The 19,618-nt window shown below is 36.0% G+C and overlaps 1 protein-coding gene across 8 annotated transcripts in view; it reads right to left on the reverse strand.

Annotated features, from left to right (window-relative positions):
* Window positions 1–6,981: 6,981 nt before the first annotated feature.
* The window catches only part of TOR1AIP1 (torsin 1A interacting protein 1), a 49,668-nt gene continuing 37,031 nt past the window's right edge, over window positions 6,982–19,618 (reverse strand). For 4 of the 8 annotated variants that reach the window (XM_081485861.1, XM_081485858.1, XM_081485857.1 and 1 more), the window contains 5 exons: window positions 18,215–18,256; window positions 17,611–17,679; window positions 11,870–11,914; window positions 11,450–11,506; window positions 6,982–9,492 (listed from right to left, as the gene is read on the reverse strand). In XM_081485861.1, the coding sequence (XP_081341987.1) occupies window positions 8,705–9,492; window positions 11,450–11,506; window positions 11,870–11,914; window positions 17,611–17,679; window positions 18,215–18,256 (1,001 nt within the window). In that variant the 3' untranslated portion in view covers window positions 6,982–8,704. The remainder of the gene's footprint in view (window positions 9,493–11,449; window positions 11,507–11,869; window positions 11,915–17,610; window positions 17,680–18,214; window positions 18,257–19,618) is intronic. The other 4 variants (XM_081485864.1, XM_081485863.1, XM_081485862.1 and 1 more) reach the window with 1 other exon arrangement.

Below are 19,618 nucleotides of genomic sequence, written 5' to 3' on the forward strand. Positions count from 1 at the left end.
TACACTGTTGGTAAACTGGTACAGCCACTATGGAGAACAGTATGTAAGTTCCTTAAAAAAACAAAAATAGAGTTACCATGTGCGTGCATGCTCAGTTGCGTCTGATTCTTTGCAACTCTATGGACTGTAGCCTGCCAAGTTCCTCTTTCCATGGGATTCTCTCCAGGCAAGAACACTGGAATGGGTTGCCATTTCCTGCTCCAGGGGATCTTCCTGATGCAGGGATTGAACTAGGGTCTCCTGCATTGCCAGGCAGATTCTTTACCACTGAACCACGTGGGATACCCCAGTTCCACTATTGGGTGTATATTAGAAAAGATAAAAATTCTAATTTGAAAAGACACATATAGTCTGATGTTCAGCACTATTTACAATAGCCAAGACATGGAAACAACCCAAATGTCCACAACAGAAGAATGGATAAAGATGTGGCACATATATATAATAGGATATTAATCAGCCATAAAAAAAAAATGAAATATTGCCATTTGCAGAACATGGATGGACCTGGAGATTATCATACAGAGAAATACAAATATCATGTGATATCACTTATATGTGGAATCTAAAAAAGGATACAAAAACTTATTCACAAAATGGAAACAGATTCACAGACATAGAAAACAAACCTATGGTTAAAAAAGGGGAAAGGAAGGGAGGAGAGATAAATGAGATACATACCACTATATATGGAATAGACAAAAACAAAGATTTACTGTATAGCACAGGGAACTATATTCAATATCTTGTAATAATCTATAATAGAAAAGAATCTGAAAAAAAATATTTGAATCACTTTGCTGTACACCTGAAACTAACACAATACTGTAAATCAACTACAATTCAAAAGAAAAAAATTCTACAAAGTTGGAAAAATAATCCAACTGGTATAGAGCCTGAATAAACTGGAGGAAAACATCATATATGTGGTTTTAGAGACTCTCTGCACAGTAGCAAGGATAGGTGTTTTAAATATAGACTGCCTGTGTTCAAATCTCTGCTTTAATATTTTCTACTTGGGTATTCTTGAGTGTCATTTAAGCTTTTCTGTGCTTCAGTTTCCTGTCAACAAAGTTGGGGTAATAGTACCACCTTGCAGACAGAGCACATCATGTGAAATGCTGGACTGTATGAAGCACAAGCTGGAATCAAGGTTGCAAGGAGAAATATCAATAACCTCAGATATGCAGTTGACATCACCCTTATGGCAGAAAGTGAAGAAGAACTAAAAAGCCTCTTGATGAAAGTGAAAGAGGAGAGTGAAAAAGTTGGCTTAAAACTTAACATTCAAATAATGAAGATCATGGTATCTGGTCCCATCACTTCATGGCAAATAAATGGGGAAAAAAATGGAAACAATGACAGGCTTTATCTTCTTGGGCTCCAAAATCACTGCAGATGGTGACTGCAGCCATGAAATTAAAAGACGCTTGCTCCTTGGAAGAAAAGCTATGACAAACCTAGACAGCACATTAAAAAGCAGAGACATTACTTTGCCAGCAAAGGTCCATCTTGTCAAAGCTATGGTTTTTCCAGTAGTCATGTATGGATGTGAGAGTTGGACTATAAAGAAAGTTGAGCACTGAAGAATTGATGTTTTGAACTGTGGTGTTGGAGAAGACTCTTGAGAGTCCCTTGGACTGCAAGATCCAACCAGTCCATCCTAAAGGAAATCAGTCCTGAATATTCATTGGAAGGACTGATGCTGAAGCTGAAACTCCAGTACTTTGGCCACCTGATGGAAAGACCTGACTCATTGGAAAAGACCCTGAGACTGGGAAAGATTGAAGGCAGGAAGAGAGGGGGACAACAGAGGATGAGATGGCTGGATGGCATTACTGACTCAATGGACATGAGTTTGAGCAAGCTCCAGGAGTTGGTGATGGACAGGGAAGCCTGGCGTGAGGCAGTCCATGGGGTTGTAAGGAGTCAGACATGACCGAGGGACCGAACTGAACTGAAATGAACCACCTTGCAGGGTTATTGTGAGAAATCAGTTAATACATACAGAGCTGTTAAAACAGTGTTTGGAGCATTAATAAGTACTCAATAGTTAACAAAAACTAGAAAAGAATGAGGGACAACTTAATACATATTCAAATACAAAAATCTTGATATAGATCTTTTCCATCTTCATTACAGACAAGGTGAAAGAAAGTCCATTTAAACTTTGAGATATTGAGAGCACATTAAAAAGAGTTGCTCGTCAAGAAAAGGACATAACTACTATATTTAAATGCTCTCTTATGGGCTATATAGAAAGGAGTGGTTTCTCTTCTTGGGTTTAGCCTAAGAATGGCGCTCTCTAAAAGTGGGAAAACAAACTCTTAAAAAAATCAAGTTTGAATCAGGAGTATGTGGTCACTTCCTACCTCGCTTGCCCAAGAAACAGACTGAAAACAAAAGAAAGCTCAGTGTGCTTGTGAGGGACTTAGAACAAATAATAGCCATTATACATTAAAATAGTAGCTGGAATTTTATTTACTGTGCCCTTCTTTTTTTCAGCATAGGAAACACTACACAGAAGCAATGGGGAAAAATTAGAACACATTTGTAGCAGAGCTACAAAAAGGACTTGCTTAGGTCAAATTTATCAGACAGAGCCACGACCAGGACTCAGATTTTAAAACTTCATTGTTGTTTCCACTACCTTTAATTTCCTTTCACTGATTTTTTTTTTAAAGGCAAAATGAATGAAAAAGGAGAGCATCACATTATATGAAGGGCTATAAATATGAGGATGTATTCAGTTCTCCCTTAACTGTGTCTGCCCATTCCTTGGCCTGACCTGAGAAGACTGTCCAACTCTATCCCCAGCCCACAGACCCTGTTAAAGGGGTGACCTAGGCAGCTATGTTTAATTATACATTCTTTTCGGGATCACCCCATACACTGGACCAAACCGATCAGGCTCACTCTCTTGGTGTGTTTCAGTCATGAGGGGGAAGTTGCTGAGGCATAGCAAGCAGGAAGTAGAGAGGCAGAGGGAACGTCCATGAGGTCTCCATGCAGAACAGTCCTCACAGTTCCCATATTTTCCCACCTTGGAGTCTGAGATCTGTATTCTTAAAATATCCACCTTACCCCTCCTTTTCTCTTTTGTTGATTAGACAGGATTTTTATTATCAAGTAATTTCTGATTACATGAGTCTCTACTACTACAAAATGCTAAAAGTCAACAGAAAGACATGTAGAAATAAGAATTTAGTCTACCACTGTGTACTTAGTATCTGGGGAGAGAAGACAGATGATCTAAATAGACCGAAGAGGTATTTTTAGTAGTACAGCACTTTGAAGAGTCCTCTATGAGGTGTTTTTCTCTGTAATATTACATTCAACCACCAGATTTTGTCATTTCTACTTAAATATTTTTCTTATCTATCTTCTCTCCACATGAATAGCCATCTTTTATCTAGACTATAATTACCCTCTTAGGCAACATGAAAAGATGTAAGGAAACTTGCTAGCTCTTTTAAGAAAACTTTAATTCAAAAAGATACATGCATCCCTATGTACACAGCAGCTATTTACAATAGCCGAGACATGGAAACAACCTAAGTGTCTATCGGCAGATAAACAGATAAAGAAGATATGAGTATACACATATACTAAAAAGAACAAAATAATGCCACTTGCAGGATAGAGCAAACAAGGATAGACCTAGAATTACACTGAGTGAAGTAAGTCAGAAGGAGAAATAGAGGGCTTCCCTGGCGGCTCAGCGGTAAAGAATCCACCTGCCAGTGTAGGATATGTGGGTTTAATTCCTGACCCAGAAGATCCCACATGCTGTGGAGCAACTAAGCCCACATGTCACAACGACTGAGCCTCTGCTCTAGAGTCCAGGAGCCACAACTACTCAGCCCACTAGCCCTAGAGCCTGGGCTCCCCACAAAAGAAACCACTGCAATGCAAAGCCCACACGCTGCAACTAAAGAGTAGCCCCTGCTCACCACAACGAGAGAAAAGCCTGCTCAGCAACAAAGGTCCAGCACAGCCAAAAATAAATTGTATAGAAAAAAAGAGGAATACAAATACCATGTTATCACTTATATGTGGAATTTTTTTTTTTTTTTGAACTGTTTGGGTCAGTATATGTGGAATTTAAAGTGACACAAATGAATAATATATCTATGCTACAGAAACACATTTACACAGAGAACTGACTTGTGGCAGCCAATGGGGGAGGAATGGTATGGAAGGGAAGGATTGGGAGTTTGGGATTAGCATAGAAAAACCATTATATATAGGATGGATAAACAACAAGGTCCTACTGTATAACTACAGGGAACTATATTTAATATCCTATAATAAACCATAATAAAAATAACATGAAAAAGACTATATACATACCTGAATCATGCAGAAATTAACACTCTATTATAACTTTCATTGTAAATATGATTTTTTAAAAAAGAGGTACAAAAACATCCACTTCTGTTTCATTGACTATGGTAAAGCCTTTTTGACTGTGGATCACAACAAACTGTGGAAAGTTCTTAGAGATAGGGATATCAGACCACCTTACCTGCCTCCTTAGAAGCCTATATGCAGGTCAGGAAGCAACAGTTAGAACCGCGCATGGAACAACTGACTGGTTCCAAACTGGGAAAGGAGTACGTCAAGGCTGTATATTGTCACCCAGCTTATTTAACTTATATGCAGAGTACATCATGCAAAATGCTGGGCTGGATGAAGCTCAAGCTGGAATCAAAAGATTGCTGGGAGAAATATCAATAACCTTAGATATGCAGATGACACCACCCTACTGGCAGAAAGCGAAGAGGAACTAAAGAGCCTCTTGATGAAGGTGAAGGGGGAGTGTGAAAAAACTGGCTTAAAACTCAACATTCAAAAAACTAAGATCACGGCATCAGGTCTCATTACTTCATAGCAAATAGATGGGGAAATAATGGAAATAGTCACAGGCTTTATTTTCTTGGGCTCCAAAATCACTGCTGTTGGTGACTGCAGTCATGAAATTAAAGGATACTTGCTCCTTGGAAGAAAAGCTATGACAAACCTAGACAGCATATTAAAAAACAGAGACACTACTTTGCTGACAAAGGTCTGTATAGTCAAAGCTATGGTTTTTCCAGTAGTCATGTATGGATGTGAGAGTTGGACTATAAAAAAAGTTGAGCACTGAAGAACTGATGCTTTTGAACTGTGGTGTTGGAGAAGACTCTTGACAGTCCCTTGGACTGCAAGATCAAACCAGTCAATCCTAAAAAAAATCAGTCCTGAATATTCATTGGAAGGTCTGCTGCTGAAGCTGAAGCTCCAATACTTTGGCCACCTGATGCAAAGAGCCAACTCATTGGAAAAGGTCCTGATGCAGGAAAGATTGAAGGCAGGAGAAGGACTCGACAGAGGTCGAGATGGTTTGATGCCATCGCTGACTCAATGTACATGAATTTGAGCAAACTCCAGGAGATGGTGAAAGACAGGGAAGTCTGGCGTGCTGCAATCTTTGGAATCACAGAGTTGGATATGACTGAGCAACTAGACAACAAATATGGTAGTGGGAATGTGCTAAATGTGGTGTCAGGAGTAATACAGGGTGAACAAAAGCATAAAGATAGGCACCTGCACCAGTATTTCAGAGTAGGGACTTAAGGAAGGTTTCAGTTAATTTCTGCCTAAAAAAATAAAGGCTTCAGAACAAGTAAGAATTAGCAGAGCATAATTAGCAGAGACGAGAAAGAGAGGAGGCAAGATATATGAATATTTCGGAAGTGTCCAAGAGTATGAAAAAAAGACTACAATTTGCAAATTGCCAAAGGTTTCTCCTGTTTATGCTCAGATGATGGGTTGGTTATATTTCCCCTACCATCCAAAAGAACCTGAAAGCCCAACAGAACTTCTCTGAATCTAGGCCAAAGACAGGCTTAAAGCAGGAGTTTCCTCTTTTTCCAAGTCAATGGCAAACAATGGAAGACTTCTGTTTGGTTTCCCAAACTCAGGACTTACACTTTCATCCCAGGTTGTTAAGATCAGTAAAAATCTTTGTAAGATTTTACTCTGTGGCCTTGATAAGGACAATGTAGAAAAGTCCACTGTTTTTTTCTTTTTTGCAGTCAATGAGAAATGGTTCTTCATATTGTGAACATCAAGTCCACCTTCTGATGATCTAAGATCAGAGTTAAATTGGGCTTTACAGCTTCAGTTTAGGTGTTAACTATGCAAATTCTAAGTTACAAATTACAATTTCTTAGAAATTCTAAGTTTCTAAATTCTCTTCATAGAATGAAAATCAGGTTTACTTCCAGTTTTTATTTTGAGGATTAGAGATTTAGAAAACTTTTTTACAATATAAGAAAGTCACTAAAAGACGGGAAGCAAATTATGTTTACAGACATCTGTAAGGTCAGTATTGCACTGTGGTTTTCCCTGGGCCCATGTAGTCACCCAAAGTCACAATGGCCTAATTTCTAGAGGCCCAAGTTCCTATTTTCAAGCCAATGATTTTTTACAATTTCCCCTCCAAAAGTATTATGGTAACATGAACAAAACAATGTTTCAGGCATCAATGATCTAAAATACAGATGTTCTTGGGCATGCATTTTTAGTGAGGGCAACAAAATCTTACCCTTCATGTGTATAAAACATAAAAATATGTATATGATTCACAGTCTGTATGCAGTATTAAAATTTCATGGGGGTAGATGATTCAGGGAAAAAGAAATACCTAAAAAGGTTCCTTAGGGAGGTGAGAATGAAAAATTTGAGAAACATGGTGTAGATTTTTACCCAGTGAGGAATACTTTAATTCAACTTTAGTGATAATTCAAAATCCCCAGATGAAACAGAAAACCACACTGATTGTATTTTCTACCAATGTACTTGTGAGCAGCTCCAATTCTCTCTTTGCCCTTTGTTTCTCCAAGCAGAAGTCACTAAAATTGTTCAAGTGTAAAGAAAACCCTAGCAATAATTTTTTAAAAGGTATACAAGTCATTAAACTTACAACACACAGAGTACAAACTGAAAAAGTAAATTTATTTAAATTACTAAAATAGCTTTCAAAGTCATTTACAGATCAGCTGCTACAATTATTTTTCCTGATATAAGTAATATTAATTATGTTAAAATTTTGGTCAATGAAACAGTTAATAAAAACATCTGTTTCTCCATATAATACATATAAGTATAAAATAAGCCTTTTCAAAAATTGTTTTAGAATCCTCTATAAATCAAGAATATCTGACTTCTGACAGTGTTGGGAACAAATTATAATAAGGAGTATAAATTTACAAATACTGGTAGTCCTAGTGGGAAGAAATAAGACCATACTCTACCATCAGTTACGGGATCCTCAAAAGGTAAATGATGAAGCCACTGACAGGCTCTAGTATTCTAAAAGCAATATTGTCATTTAAAGGTTCATAGACAATAAAAAAATAAAGTTGATCCAGAATTTTAAGCTTCTAAGAAACCCAAAGCTGCTGACAGACGAGAAAGCTGTTAAGAGATGCAAAGTTAAAACTGAAATACTATGGTACAGTAATGTACAGCAGTACATCTTAACATCCTTCATATATAGTAAACTTCACTTTCTTTCTGGCTTGAGGCACTCCACAGAATTTATCATGTGCATAGTAAGTCTTTATACTTGTTACAAGAGTGTCACTAAAGGACTTAGACTGCAACAAATGGACATGCAGAAAATCAAATCCCTCTTCAGTCACTGAGGAGAGGTGGTTCACAAAACAGTTTACCAATTTCTGACATTATCTTTCTTAACAAAACTTTCAGGATATGAACAAAATAAACTGCCTGAATTTGCCCATTCTTAAGAGCCAAGTGAGCAAATATACTAAACCTCGTCATATGCTTGCTTCAGAATCCTTGGGAGGAGTAAAAATTTCTTAAAGGAAAATAAAAGTCCCAACAGAATTCACTGAGAATGGAGTTCATATAGCTATGTTTGATGAACCCCAGGTGACACTGACTTTTTTTTTTTTTAATTTCCGAGTGTGCATGGGGCGGCTTACAGAATCTTAGCTCCCCAAACAAGGATGGAACCCAGGCCCTCAGCAGTGAGAGCATGGAGTCCCACCCATTGGACCATCGAGGAATTCCCCCAGTGACTTTTTTTAATATTTCACCTTGAAGACTTTTCCTCCCCTTTCCTTCTCCATTCCACAACTTTTCCCTGGTCTCCTTTTCCCTGCCCTCCAAAATCAAAGAAAAAAAGAAAGAAACACCCAAACAAACACTCAGATGGCCTTTCATTATTTTTGTTCCTATAAGGAGAAGCTGACTAAGGAATTCACATCTAAATGATGTAAAAGAGAACAAAACAGGAAAGCCTACAGTTGTGTTCAGGGAGCTGTCTTACTAATAACAAACCCTGTGAAAAAAAGTCCAAGTTAAAAAATTGGGGAGGATTTATAGGAAGGAGCCTAATCCCTCCCACTGGTCATACCACAGCAATAATGATTCACCCTGGAATCTAAGTAGATCCTCTATGGGACTGTATATAATTTATAGTCTGTAGATTTCATTAACACAGATCTCAGTGGCAAATGAGTCTCTCAGGTAACAGATAATTAGGCTGAATAAACAATACAGATGTTCCATGTTTACCTAAGAACCGAACCTCCTTTAAAAAGAAGCCAGTTCTTTCTGAGTGCTGTCTGGTTAGAAAGTTTGAAAAAATTCTCAGCACTTGAGACATAATTTTCTCTTCTGTCTTCCTTTAGAAGCAGATGCCCTTTTTCAGGTCATTTTCGGGTTGTACAGGCAGGACTAAGTGAGAAATACGGCTCCAGAGCCCACTCAATTTGTCTGGGTCCATATGTTTGTAGGAGTTGGGTGTGTCAGAGTTGGTGAACTTGACTTGGAGGAAATCTCTCACTTTTTCTTCAATTTCCTTTAGGCCTAGACTGGTTCCCAGCGTCTCCTCCTCCAACAAGACAGTTAGGACTAAGGCTACATCTTTGAAGGCTGCATTTTCATGGTCGCAATACTTATAGAAGATCAAAGTAGAGCCTGCAGGCAGTGATTCAAAGCGGTGGACCACAGCTGCATTCTGGCCATTTTCGAATCCGTTGCTCAGTTCCTGATCTACTTCTTGTTTGACAACATCACTGTCTCGAGTAGCTTTGCCGGCCCCATCAATCCGGATGGCAGGAACACTACGGAAGGAGGAGTAGGCATCAGCGATTTGTTCGCTCAGACACCTGAGTGCTTCTTCAGCATCTCGGGCGGCAGTGAGCAGCAAGATCGCAGGCTGAGGCCGAGGTTGGGAACTATTGAGATGTTTTTCCAGGAATGTTAGGCTCCTTTTCCACAGCTTCTCATCTTGACCTTGGTACTTATTCATCAGTTGTTTCATCTGGTTCTGGAACTCTTGAACAGCAGTGGTTTCTGCTTCAGGAGAACAAGTATACCAAAAACTCCCAATGAGAAGACCGGCTATCACAACAAGGGGCCAATACCACTTTGTCTTGACAGAAGATGCACTTTTGGGTTGCCCAGTCATTTCTGCTCAGGAAAAAAAAATGACACACACAAATATTATTTTCTTAGATTCAAGAGCAAGTGACTTTTAAAGCCCATATTAATCTTTACAAACATTAGATATGAGAGGGAGGAATTTAAAGAAGGGAGCTGATAATTTACTTTCTTAAAGAAATAATTTAACACATGTATTTTAAGTTATGTGTATGAGTATGCATGTCTCTTCAATATCAAAATGATAGGAAGTTTCAGAGGAAAAGTAGAATTTAAGTGTATAAAATGGCATACGCAAGTTGGAAAGAATACAATTTATAAAGCAGAGCTATCATTACTACTGCTAATATTTGGGAGGTAAACAATATTAAAAGACACTTCACAAAATAGTTTTAAATTTAGAAACTAACACAGATTATTCTCCAAGGTGGAATGTTTAAGTATAAAAAGGGATAAACAAAAGGATGTATTATAAATGAAATCTTCCATATAACTGCACTGATGCCTATCTTTTGTGGCATGCAGTTGTTAACGTCGGCAAAATTTCATTTGTAACTCACTCTTGATTATTATTGGCAATGATATCAATTTGTATTTACCTAGTGCTTTGCAGCTGCAGTTTATAAAGCATTTTCTCATATACCGTATCATTAAACCATTTAAATATGACACCAATAATATTTTTACTTTCTATTTATGGACCCTGTAGACCAACCGGTCTCAAAGTATGGCTGGTGGGCTACTTCAAGATCTCCTCAAGGGGATCTTTGAGGTTAAAGCTGTTCTCCTAACACTAATATCTTATTCACCTTTTCCCCACCATACTGACATCTGCACCAATGGTGTAAAATGTCATGGTAGGAAAAACAACTGACGCTTTAGATGAATCACAGGGCAGTGGCACCAAACTATACTAGGACTGTCTGTATCCTTCATGGCCATGTATTCAAGGTTATCAATTTCACCTAAGAACATCCTTCATGAAGCACTGAAAGCTATTTACCTTATTAAAACTCAACCTTTGAGTATAACATTCTATGTGAAGAAATGGGAAGTATATATAAAGCACTTTGTACAACTGAGTTGTGAGCTGAACTAGCGCTTTTTTTCATAGAATTTTTACTGGAAAGGACAAGTGACAAACTATGGTTAGTCAGACTTTGTATTTGGGAGACATTTTCTTGAAAAGGAACAATGTGAGCCTCTTGCTTTCAAGGAAACTGACAATCTTTGTTCCCAATGATAAAATTCAAGGTTTCAAGTGAAAATTAGAGTTGCAGGATATCTGCCATCATGAATTTAACAGCTCTCAATACTTAAGACTTCTTTGTCTTGAGACTGGTGTTGATCTTAACAAATATGATCTTTTTATATTGTATTAAGAACATGTCAGCATTTGGAAGATCTATATAACTTAGTGAACCAACTTTTTCCAAATGACCAGTGCATGATTCTCAAAGTACAAGAAAGACCAATGGGTTTTAATGTAACAGAATACAAAAAGTTCATTAATACGGTTTCAGATTTCATTTCAAATAACATTTAGAAACTAATGTGATCCGAGTTTGGGAGAGTATCGAAAGAGAATATTCACAACTGTCTAAAGACTATTAAAACATTACATATCCATACAAAGCTAAATTTTTGCAGATACCTCAACCAAAACAATCTACTGTAACAGGATGAATTACATTCATTCATGAATGTTACATTCATTCTTCTACAGAAGCAGAGTGAAATTCCAGCTCATTTTATTAAACTAGGCATTAGAGATTAGAGAAAACACAAAATTATTTAAAAATAATTGACAAACATTGAAAAAAATTTTTTTTCAGCTTTAATCTCTAGGTAATTATGGACAGGTATAACCCTTTTTTCCCCCAAAGGTCTCTAGGTATACTTATTAAGGAATACTTATTAACTTTCCTAGTGGAAAGTGGTATTGAGACTGAGACTCATTTAATAAAAGATGAATAGACAAACTCACGTTGGTTGGAGATTGATGAAGACTGGTTTCCAACCTCTGATTTCTGAACACTGTCATCTAATGATAGGAGTAATAAAGACTATCAATTTATGTTTAATAATTTCAGTATTTTCAATAGAAAAAAGAAAATACAAATTTCACCATGAGAAAATAAGGGAGAGATCAGCCAGAAACAGAAGAGGAAGCAGAAGATTCAGGTGCCTAATAGATTGACAGCTGTTTGAGACACAAGACCCATTTCTTCCATAATTATTCATGGCATGTAAGAGTCTAGTACAAAGCATACTCTTAATACATTAGTTTTGTGAGAAAGCCTTGAATTTGACCCAAATTATTTAATGGGAGTTGTGAAATTTCTGGGACAAAGGTAAGAGGACAAAGAACACAAGTACAACTATAATAAAAGGAAACATATTATACCATCTGAAAAACTGCCATATATTGAACGCTTGCCTGGTGATGATGCTGTAAAGAGGGAAAGAAGGACAAAATATGGATTATGGTTTACTGAGCTATTTGGATAAGGGATTTTTAAGGTAAAACTTAAAAATCTTAAATCTTCTTCTTTTCCACCTCAAACTGACTCAATACTGCCTCTGGTGCTTCTGACCATTACAAATATCAGCAATATTTTAGAAATTACACTAAAAAACTTTTCACCATTTCTGTTAGTAGACAAGTAATTCTGTTTTAGCTTTGTGGCTAGATAAACAATAGATATCAAAAATAATTTTCTCACAACTCCACCAAATCTCTATTTCCATCATTATTTTAGAAAACAAATAAAAAACTATCCAGCTCTTTCCTTTTCCCCTCCATCTTTTTTGGCATAGTGACAGATTTTAACATCTAAGAAAAAGGAAATGGAAAGACAGCGTTCAGAAGGTGAAGAGGCTGAGTTATTCATTTGTATGATCTACATTACCAATACTGTCATCTATCACTTGCCTGGAGCTTTATAGCTTTTATGTGTATAAGTGATCTTTCTAGTATTTACCAACAGTCTTCATTGGAGAAACACTGGACTAAACTGGAGGAATACAATTAGCACTGTTAATTTATGTTGTTGTTTTAATAGAAATAGCCTTATTTCTGGTCATATGACAAAAAACCTCAAATGAAACAAAATGACATCAACCTTAACTCTAAACTAACAATTGCTTTGCAATTACTAGTTTAGTCTAGGAAATGTCATCATTTAGAAGCTTCAAAGTTAGGTCACCAAAATTAAAATTAAAATTCCACTAGATAATGTTTATCTTAAATACCGTACTCTATGACTGCAAACATCAAATGAGATAACATATGAAAAATCTGTGACATACATGATGATATTAATAATGGAGAATAGCTAAATTAGCTATTATGAAACATATGTAACATTTATAACTCAGAACACAGAATTAAGAAAACAAAGTTAACACAAACAGAACTCTCATTTACAACAGCATCAAAAAGAAGAAAATATTTAGGAATAAGACTAATCGAGGAGGTAAAAGAATTATAACTGAAACTTCTAAAACACTGATGAAAGAAATTAAAGCAGATATAAGTAAATGGAAAGACATCCCATGATAATGGATTAGAGAATATTCTTAAAATGTCCACACTACCAAAAGCAAGCTACAGACTCAGTGCAATCCCTATCAAAATTCCAGTGGCATTTCTTTTTTACAGAAAAGGACAACAATCCTAAAATTCATATGGAACCACAGAAAATCCCAAATAGCCAAAACAACTTTGAATAAGAAGAACAAAAGTGGAGGTACCACACTTCCCGATTTCAAAATATACCACAAAGCTAGAGTAATCACAACATTATGGTACTGCCATAAAAACAGACATAATAGATCGATGGAAGAGAACAGAGTCAGAAATAAAACTAAGATGTGGTCAACTGATCCTCAATAAGGGTGTCGAGAATACATAATGAAGAAAAGACAGTCTCTTCAATAAATGGTGTTGGGGAAATTGGATATCCACATATAAAAGAGGGAAATTGGACCCATATCATATACCACACCTCCAAATCAACTCAAAACGGACTGAAGACTTAAACTAAGAACTGAAATAATACAACTCCCAGAAGAAACATGGGGCAAAACCTTCTTGAAGTTGGTGCTGGCAATGATTTCTTGGTTATGACACCACAAGCATAGACAACAAAAGTAAAAACAGACCATGGGATTACATCGAACTTAAAAAGCACAATGACTTATATGATCAAAATCACATCACCTCACATTATCAACTGTATTGTGTAGCTATTACCAAAAAACAAAAGTGCAAGGTATGTGGAGAATATGTGGAGAAAACAGAATCCCTGTACACGGTTGGTGGGAATATAAACTGGTACAATCACGAGGAAGAGAATTTTGGAGGTTCCTCAAAAGATAAAAATGGACAACCATATGATCTGGCAATTCCACTCTTGGATATACATCCAAAAGGATTGAAATTAGGATCTTGGAGAGATATATGCACAGTCATGTTAACTGTAGTAATATTCACAATAGCCAAAACATGTAAACAAACTGAATGTCCATTGACTAATGGATAAAATGTGATACACACACACACAAAACGGAATTATTATTCATCTTTTAAAAAGAAGGAAATTTTGCCACTTTTGACAACATGGAAAGCATTATCCCAGTGAAATAAGTCAGATACAGATGTGCAAATACTTCATGATGTCATTTATGTGAGGAATCTAAAATAGTCAAATTCACAGAAGCAGGTAGTTTCCAGAGCCTGGGACAGGGGGCTATCAGAAGATACTAGTCAAAGAGTACACAGTTTCAGTTAAATAAGATGAATAAATCCTAGATATCTACTGTATAGTACCTACATTTATTGTCCTATATATTAAAAACTTGCTAAGAGGGTAGATCTTATGTTAAATGTTCTTATCTCACACACATAACAATAAATAAAGAGAGTGGGAAAAAACTTTTGGAGGTGATACATATATTATGGCATAGATTATGGTGATGGTTTCATCGGTGGATACTTATGTCCAAACTCACCAAGTTGTATACATTAAATACATAAGTTGTATACATTAAATGTATGTCAGTTACAGATGAATTGATAAAGATGTGGCATATATATATATATATATATATATCCACTCATACATACATAATGGAATATTAGCCATAAAAGAGAATGAAATAATGCCATTTGCATTGGATGGACACAGAGACTATCAAACTAAGTGAAATAAGTCAGAGAAAGACAAATACCATATGATATCATATATGCGGAATATAAAATACAACACAAAATGAACACATCTACAAACCAGAAACAGACTCATAGACACTCATAGACATAGACAGACATAGAGAACACGCTGACCTGCCAAGAGGGTGAGGGTGGGGGAGGAATGGATTGGAGTCTTGGATTAGCAGATGCAAGCTATTATGTATAGGCTGGATAAACAAGGTCCCTGTGTGTATCACAGGGAAGTTTATTCAATATCCTGTGATAAACCATAATGGAGAAGAATATGAAAAAGAATATACATATATATATATAAAACTGAACCACTGTGCTATACAGCAGAAATTAACACAACATTGTAAATCAACTATACTTCAATAAAATATTCTTAAAAGGAAGAAAATCCATCAAGATGTTTATCTTGCATATCTTAATCCATGGTTGCAAAGATCCAATGCGACAACACATAAAAATGTTTTTATGCATCCTTCTATGAAGATTTTAAAGATACAGAATAGCTACTATATACTGTATGAGAATTTACTATAACAGTTACTATACACTGTATGAAATATTTATTTATAGAATTCAAAGAACACAAACTTAGCAGGGCATATACTGTTGAGGCAGCACATTGTCTAAAAGGTAAACTCTATCTTTCTTATTAAAAATATTTTTAGAGAAAGTAATAAAAATTCCTTTAAAAAAGATCTTTTTAAAAAGATAAAGCTCAGAGTTTTTTTTAGTAGGTTTTTTTGAAGAGTAGGTAACAATCAATTACTCTATAAAGTCAAAAGCAGAGGGCATGAATATTTCATAGCTATTATTACTACTGATTATTACACATATACAGTTAACAATAATTATTAATTATGTGATACATGGGGCTTCCCTTGTGGCTCAGCTGGTAAAGAATCTGCCTGCAATTCAGGAGACCTGGTTTGATCCCTGGGTTGGGAAAATCCCCTGAAAGGCTACCCACTCCAGTATTCTGGCCTGGAGAACTCCACGGACTGTATAGTCCATGGGGTCACAGAGAGTCAGACAGACTGACTTTCACTTTTCATGTGATACATTGAGACCTGGGCTTCCCTGGTGGCCCAAATGGTAAAAGGATCCACCTACAGTGCAGGAAACCTGGGTTGGGAAGATCCCTTGGAGAAGGGAATGGCAACCCACTCCAGTATTCTTGCCTGGAAAATCCCATGGACAGAGGAGCCTGGCAGGCTATATAGTCCATGGGGTCAAAAAGAGTTGGACATGACTGAGCAACTAATACACTGAGACTTAAAAAATGTGTTCACATAGCTAGCTCATTAGAATAGCCTAGTTATAGGTACTACTATCCCAACTTTTAAGTTAAGAAAATTGAGGTTGACAACAGTTAAGTGCCTTTACCAAGATCACTCAATTAGTAAACGAAGATCTGGGACCACAACCCAATAGCTCTAACTCCAAGCTCTCCTCTTTTCTCTATACCACTTTCAGAGGCAGGTTCCAAAGCATGTATATTGATGAAGAATAGATTTAGAGGCCTGACTTTCCATGGACAGTCTCCCTTACTCTCACTATTTTATCACCTGGGAAACACCGGAAGTAAAGACAGTGGCTCTATCTTTCCCAAAAGTTTTGGATACAGGCAGAAACCTGAACTGGGATCTGTCTACCCAGGAAGCCAGGGCTAACAAAGAAATAACAATCTGAAATCCAAGTTCACCTAAATCTAAAAATGAGTATTTTTTTTTTCTCAAAAGAAGCAGAAGTGCAGAGTTAAGACAATGAGATATGAAACTTGGAAACCTAAGGAAAAGTTTTTTCAAATGATCTTAGGTTGAAGAGAAATCTATAAGGCTGTCTGGAAACCACTGCAGTCTTCTACTTTGAAAATTCTTCCCGTTTATTGTTCTTATCTTGAAGTCCTTGTGCAGTTAAAAATCTAAAAAATTTTATTATCTGCACCTCGATGTGCAAACTTCTGCTACATAATTTCTATTTAATTCTGGAAGTCCTATATATACAGTGGATGGCTATCAATCAGCATACAACTGTTTAAGCCATAGCAAATGTACAAACTTAAGACAAAGCAGAAATGCAAACAGAGAATATACTATATAGGAGTTATCAATTTAGCTTAAGGCATGGCATGGATTTTTTTTAATACAAAGTTTAATGTGGATACATTGCTATAGATGTTACAATAGACACTGAATTCAAAGTTTTACAGCACCTATTTATTTCTTAAATAAATATTTCTTAAACTCTATGACATCTACTCTATCCTAAACCTAAACATGAAAATACAATTTGAGGATTTCAGCATTTATAACTTAAAATAATGGGTATGCAAAGCTGGTCTAAGTGTTTCTTTACATAATGGTAAACAACTGTTTACCTTCCCTGGTGGTTTCCCTGGTGGGTCAGCTGGTAAAGAATCTACCTACAATGCTGGAGACCTGGGTTCGATCTCTGGGTTGGGGAGATCCCCTGGAGAAGGGAACAGCTACCCACTTCAGTATTCTGGCCTGGAGAATTCCATGGGGTCACAAACAGTCGGACACTACTGAGCAACTTTCACACAAACAATTGTTAAATATAAAAAACCAGGTATTGCCAAAAGATCAGAATTTCATTTTCATGTACAGACTGTACCACTGCTGGATAGAACTGACAACTTGTCAAGTACAGACGTATCATCCACTGGTTTTCTCACACTACTATCTACATTTTTTACCAGTCCAAATAGATAGAAATAACTATACTAGCAATCATAAATGTCCTTTATTAATGAGATCACAAACAACTCAAATGCTTATCTGAAGAATTAAACAGCTTTATCTGTTAAATAATCAAGAAAACAGCAAATAAACTTAAAATTACTTCAATAACAGAGATTTAAAAATACTTCAGTAACAGGTACAGATTTATCAACTTACTTTGCATCCTAGTCCTTATTCTTGTGGTTTGTTCAACCCATTCCTGAGGAGTTTTCTGATATCCTGAGCCTGCGACATATCAAGATATCATTGCACATACTTTGAAAATGTATACTATATCTAAGTGTTGTAAGGTACATTTATCAGAAAGGTAAAACAAAGTTAGGAAGGGGAAAAAACAAAAGCAATAGGTTCAGAAGTAAACGATAATGTCAAAAGATCACATCAGTGAGGATGTGCTGTACTTCCCACAGCAAAAGAGGCAACACATAAACACATAATCTCCTAACAGACAAAAACTATGTACAAGTCCTTTGCTATGGTCTATGAGAATGGGATTATCAACACTTGAACTTTATTAACACTTTTGTGTTAATTAAGAAGAGAAAGGTTAACCATTTACTTTTGTAAATAATGTTTGGTAAAGTAGTCCTGAACACATTTCCACATTACAGAGTATCAATATTACATATAGTACCAATCTGTGGTGGATTAAAAGGCAAAGGGGGTAAAATGACTTTCAATCCTATTCAAATTTTTGTTGGTAGAATAAGACTGGGTTAGACTTGGTTAACTGATAAAGAATAGACAACCAACCACTTACTTAGCATTAACGGTTGCTTATCAAAAGCTGTGAAGTCTCCACCTGAAACAGAAAACAGAGATAAGGTCATAGAAGCCTTGGGGAAAAAAAAATGAAGATGGTTGGATGCATAGACATTTTGCTTGTTTACTACTGACACCAAAACCAAACAAAAAAATCAAGCGTTTCTGTCATCAGTCCCAAACATATACAACCTATATGTGTTTTCCTTTCCTAAACTTCAAAGTGTTTAGGAATTGGATAATAAGAAGCTAGCTTTAAGAGGAACAACATCAAAATAATGGCTAAATGTACTGACTGCTTACCACTACTAAGTATAATTTTATTAATTCTCATACTTTATGTGGTAGATACTATTATTCCTATTTCACAAATAAGGAAACTAAAAATTTTCCCAAGATTAAATATGTAAAAGTAGTAGGACTGAGATATAAACCCAGCAGTTCATATATAACAGTATATACTACACAAGCAAATTTGTGAAGACCATATAAACAAAGTAGTGCAAGATGCTACTTCATGTTTGGGGATGGTATTTAAGGACAACTATAAAACGACACAAGGGGATAATTATAAAATGATATTACAATTATAATGTGGTAGATTTCCAAATCTGCCCTGAAGAAACAAGTTACTTCTATCTACTGATACAAGCATCAATATAAATTTACGTTCAATGTAATTTTTTTCTGACTATAAATGTTAATATACGCTGGATGTAATACAAACACACCATTCTAGAAATGCATAACCTAAAAATTCATTAACATCTATGTGTCTACTATGTGCAAAACACTGTAGGAAAACTATGATGAATACCACAGACAGACGTATATTCCAGATTTGTTTTCAGTATATACTAACAAAGAACTTCAAAAAAGTAGACACATGCTTTTTTGTATTGTCTTTCATTGATTCTATGAAATAATTTTCAAAAAACACCTTTACGTTAGGGCTGTATCTTACAATCAATGGTATGACACAGTTAAACTGGATGGCTTTCTTTCTCAGTGACATGTAAAAGCGATGGCATTTTACATTCAATGAAATATATACTGATCACCTAACTGTATACAAACAACTCATTTTCCATAACTGAAAAGTATACCATTGCCTAAGTATAGCATAATTAATATAGGGAGACACACTTCAGAGCTTCCAAAGATTAAAGATTTAGAATAACAAAGGGCAAATATATAGAATGATTCAGAGAGTAATTTTCCATAAGAGACTGATTTTTGTTTCAGCTGCTTTAAATTCCAAACCCAGAACCTACAAAAAACTAATACATGTATAGTATGTGTGTGTGTATATACACACACATACCCATATATAAAATGGAATTCTATGAACATAGTGATTATAAAACAGATTTCCAAAGCTTTTCTTTTTTTTTTTAATTAA

Source organism: Giraffa tippelskirchi, chromosome 5 (genome assembly GCF_054371585.1).
Source record: "Giraffa tippelskirchi isolate mGirTip1 chromosome 5, T2T-mGirTip1v1.2.pri, whole genome shotgun sequence".
NCBI classification, from domain to species: Eukaryota; Metazoa; Chordata; class Mammalia; order Artiodactyla; family Giraffidae; genus Giraffa; species Giraffa tippelskirchi.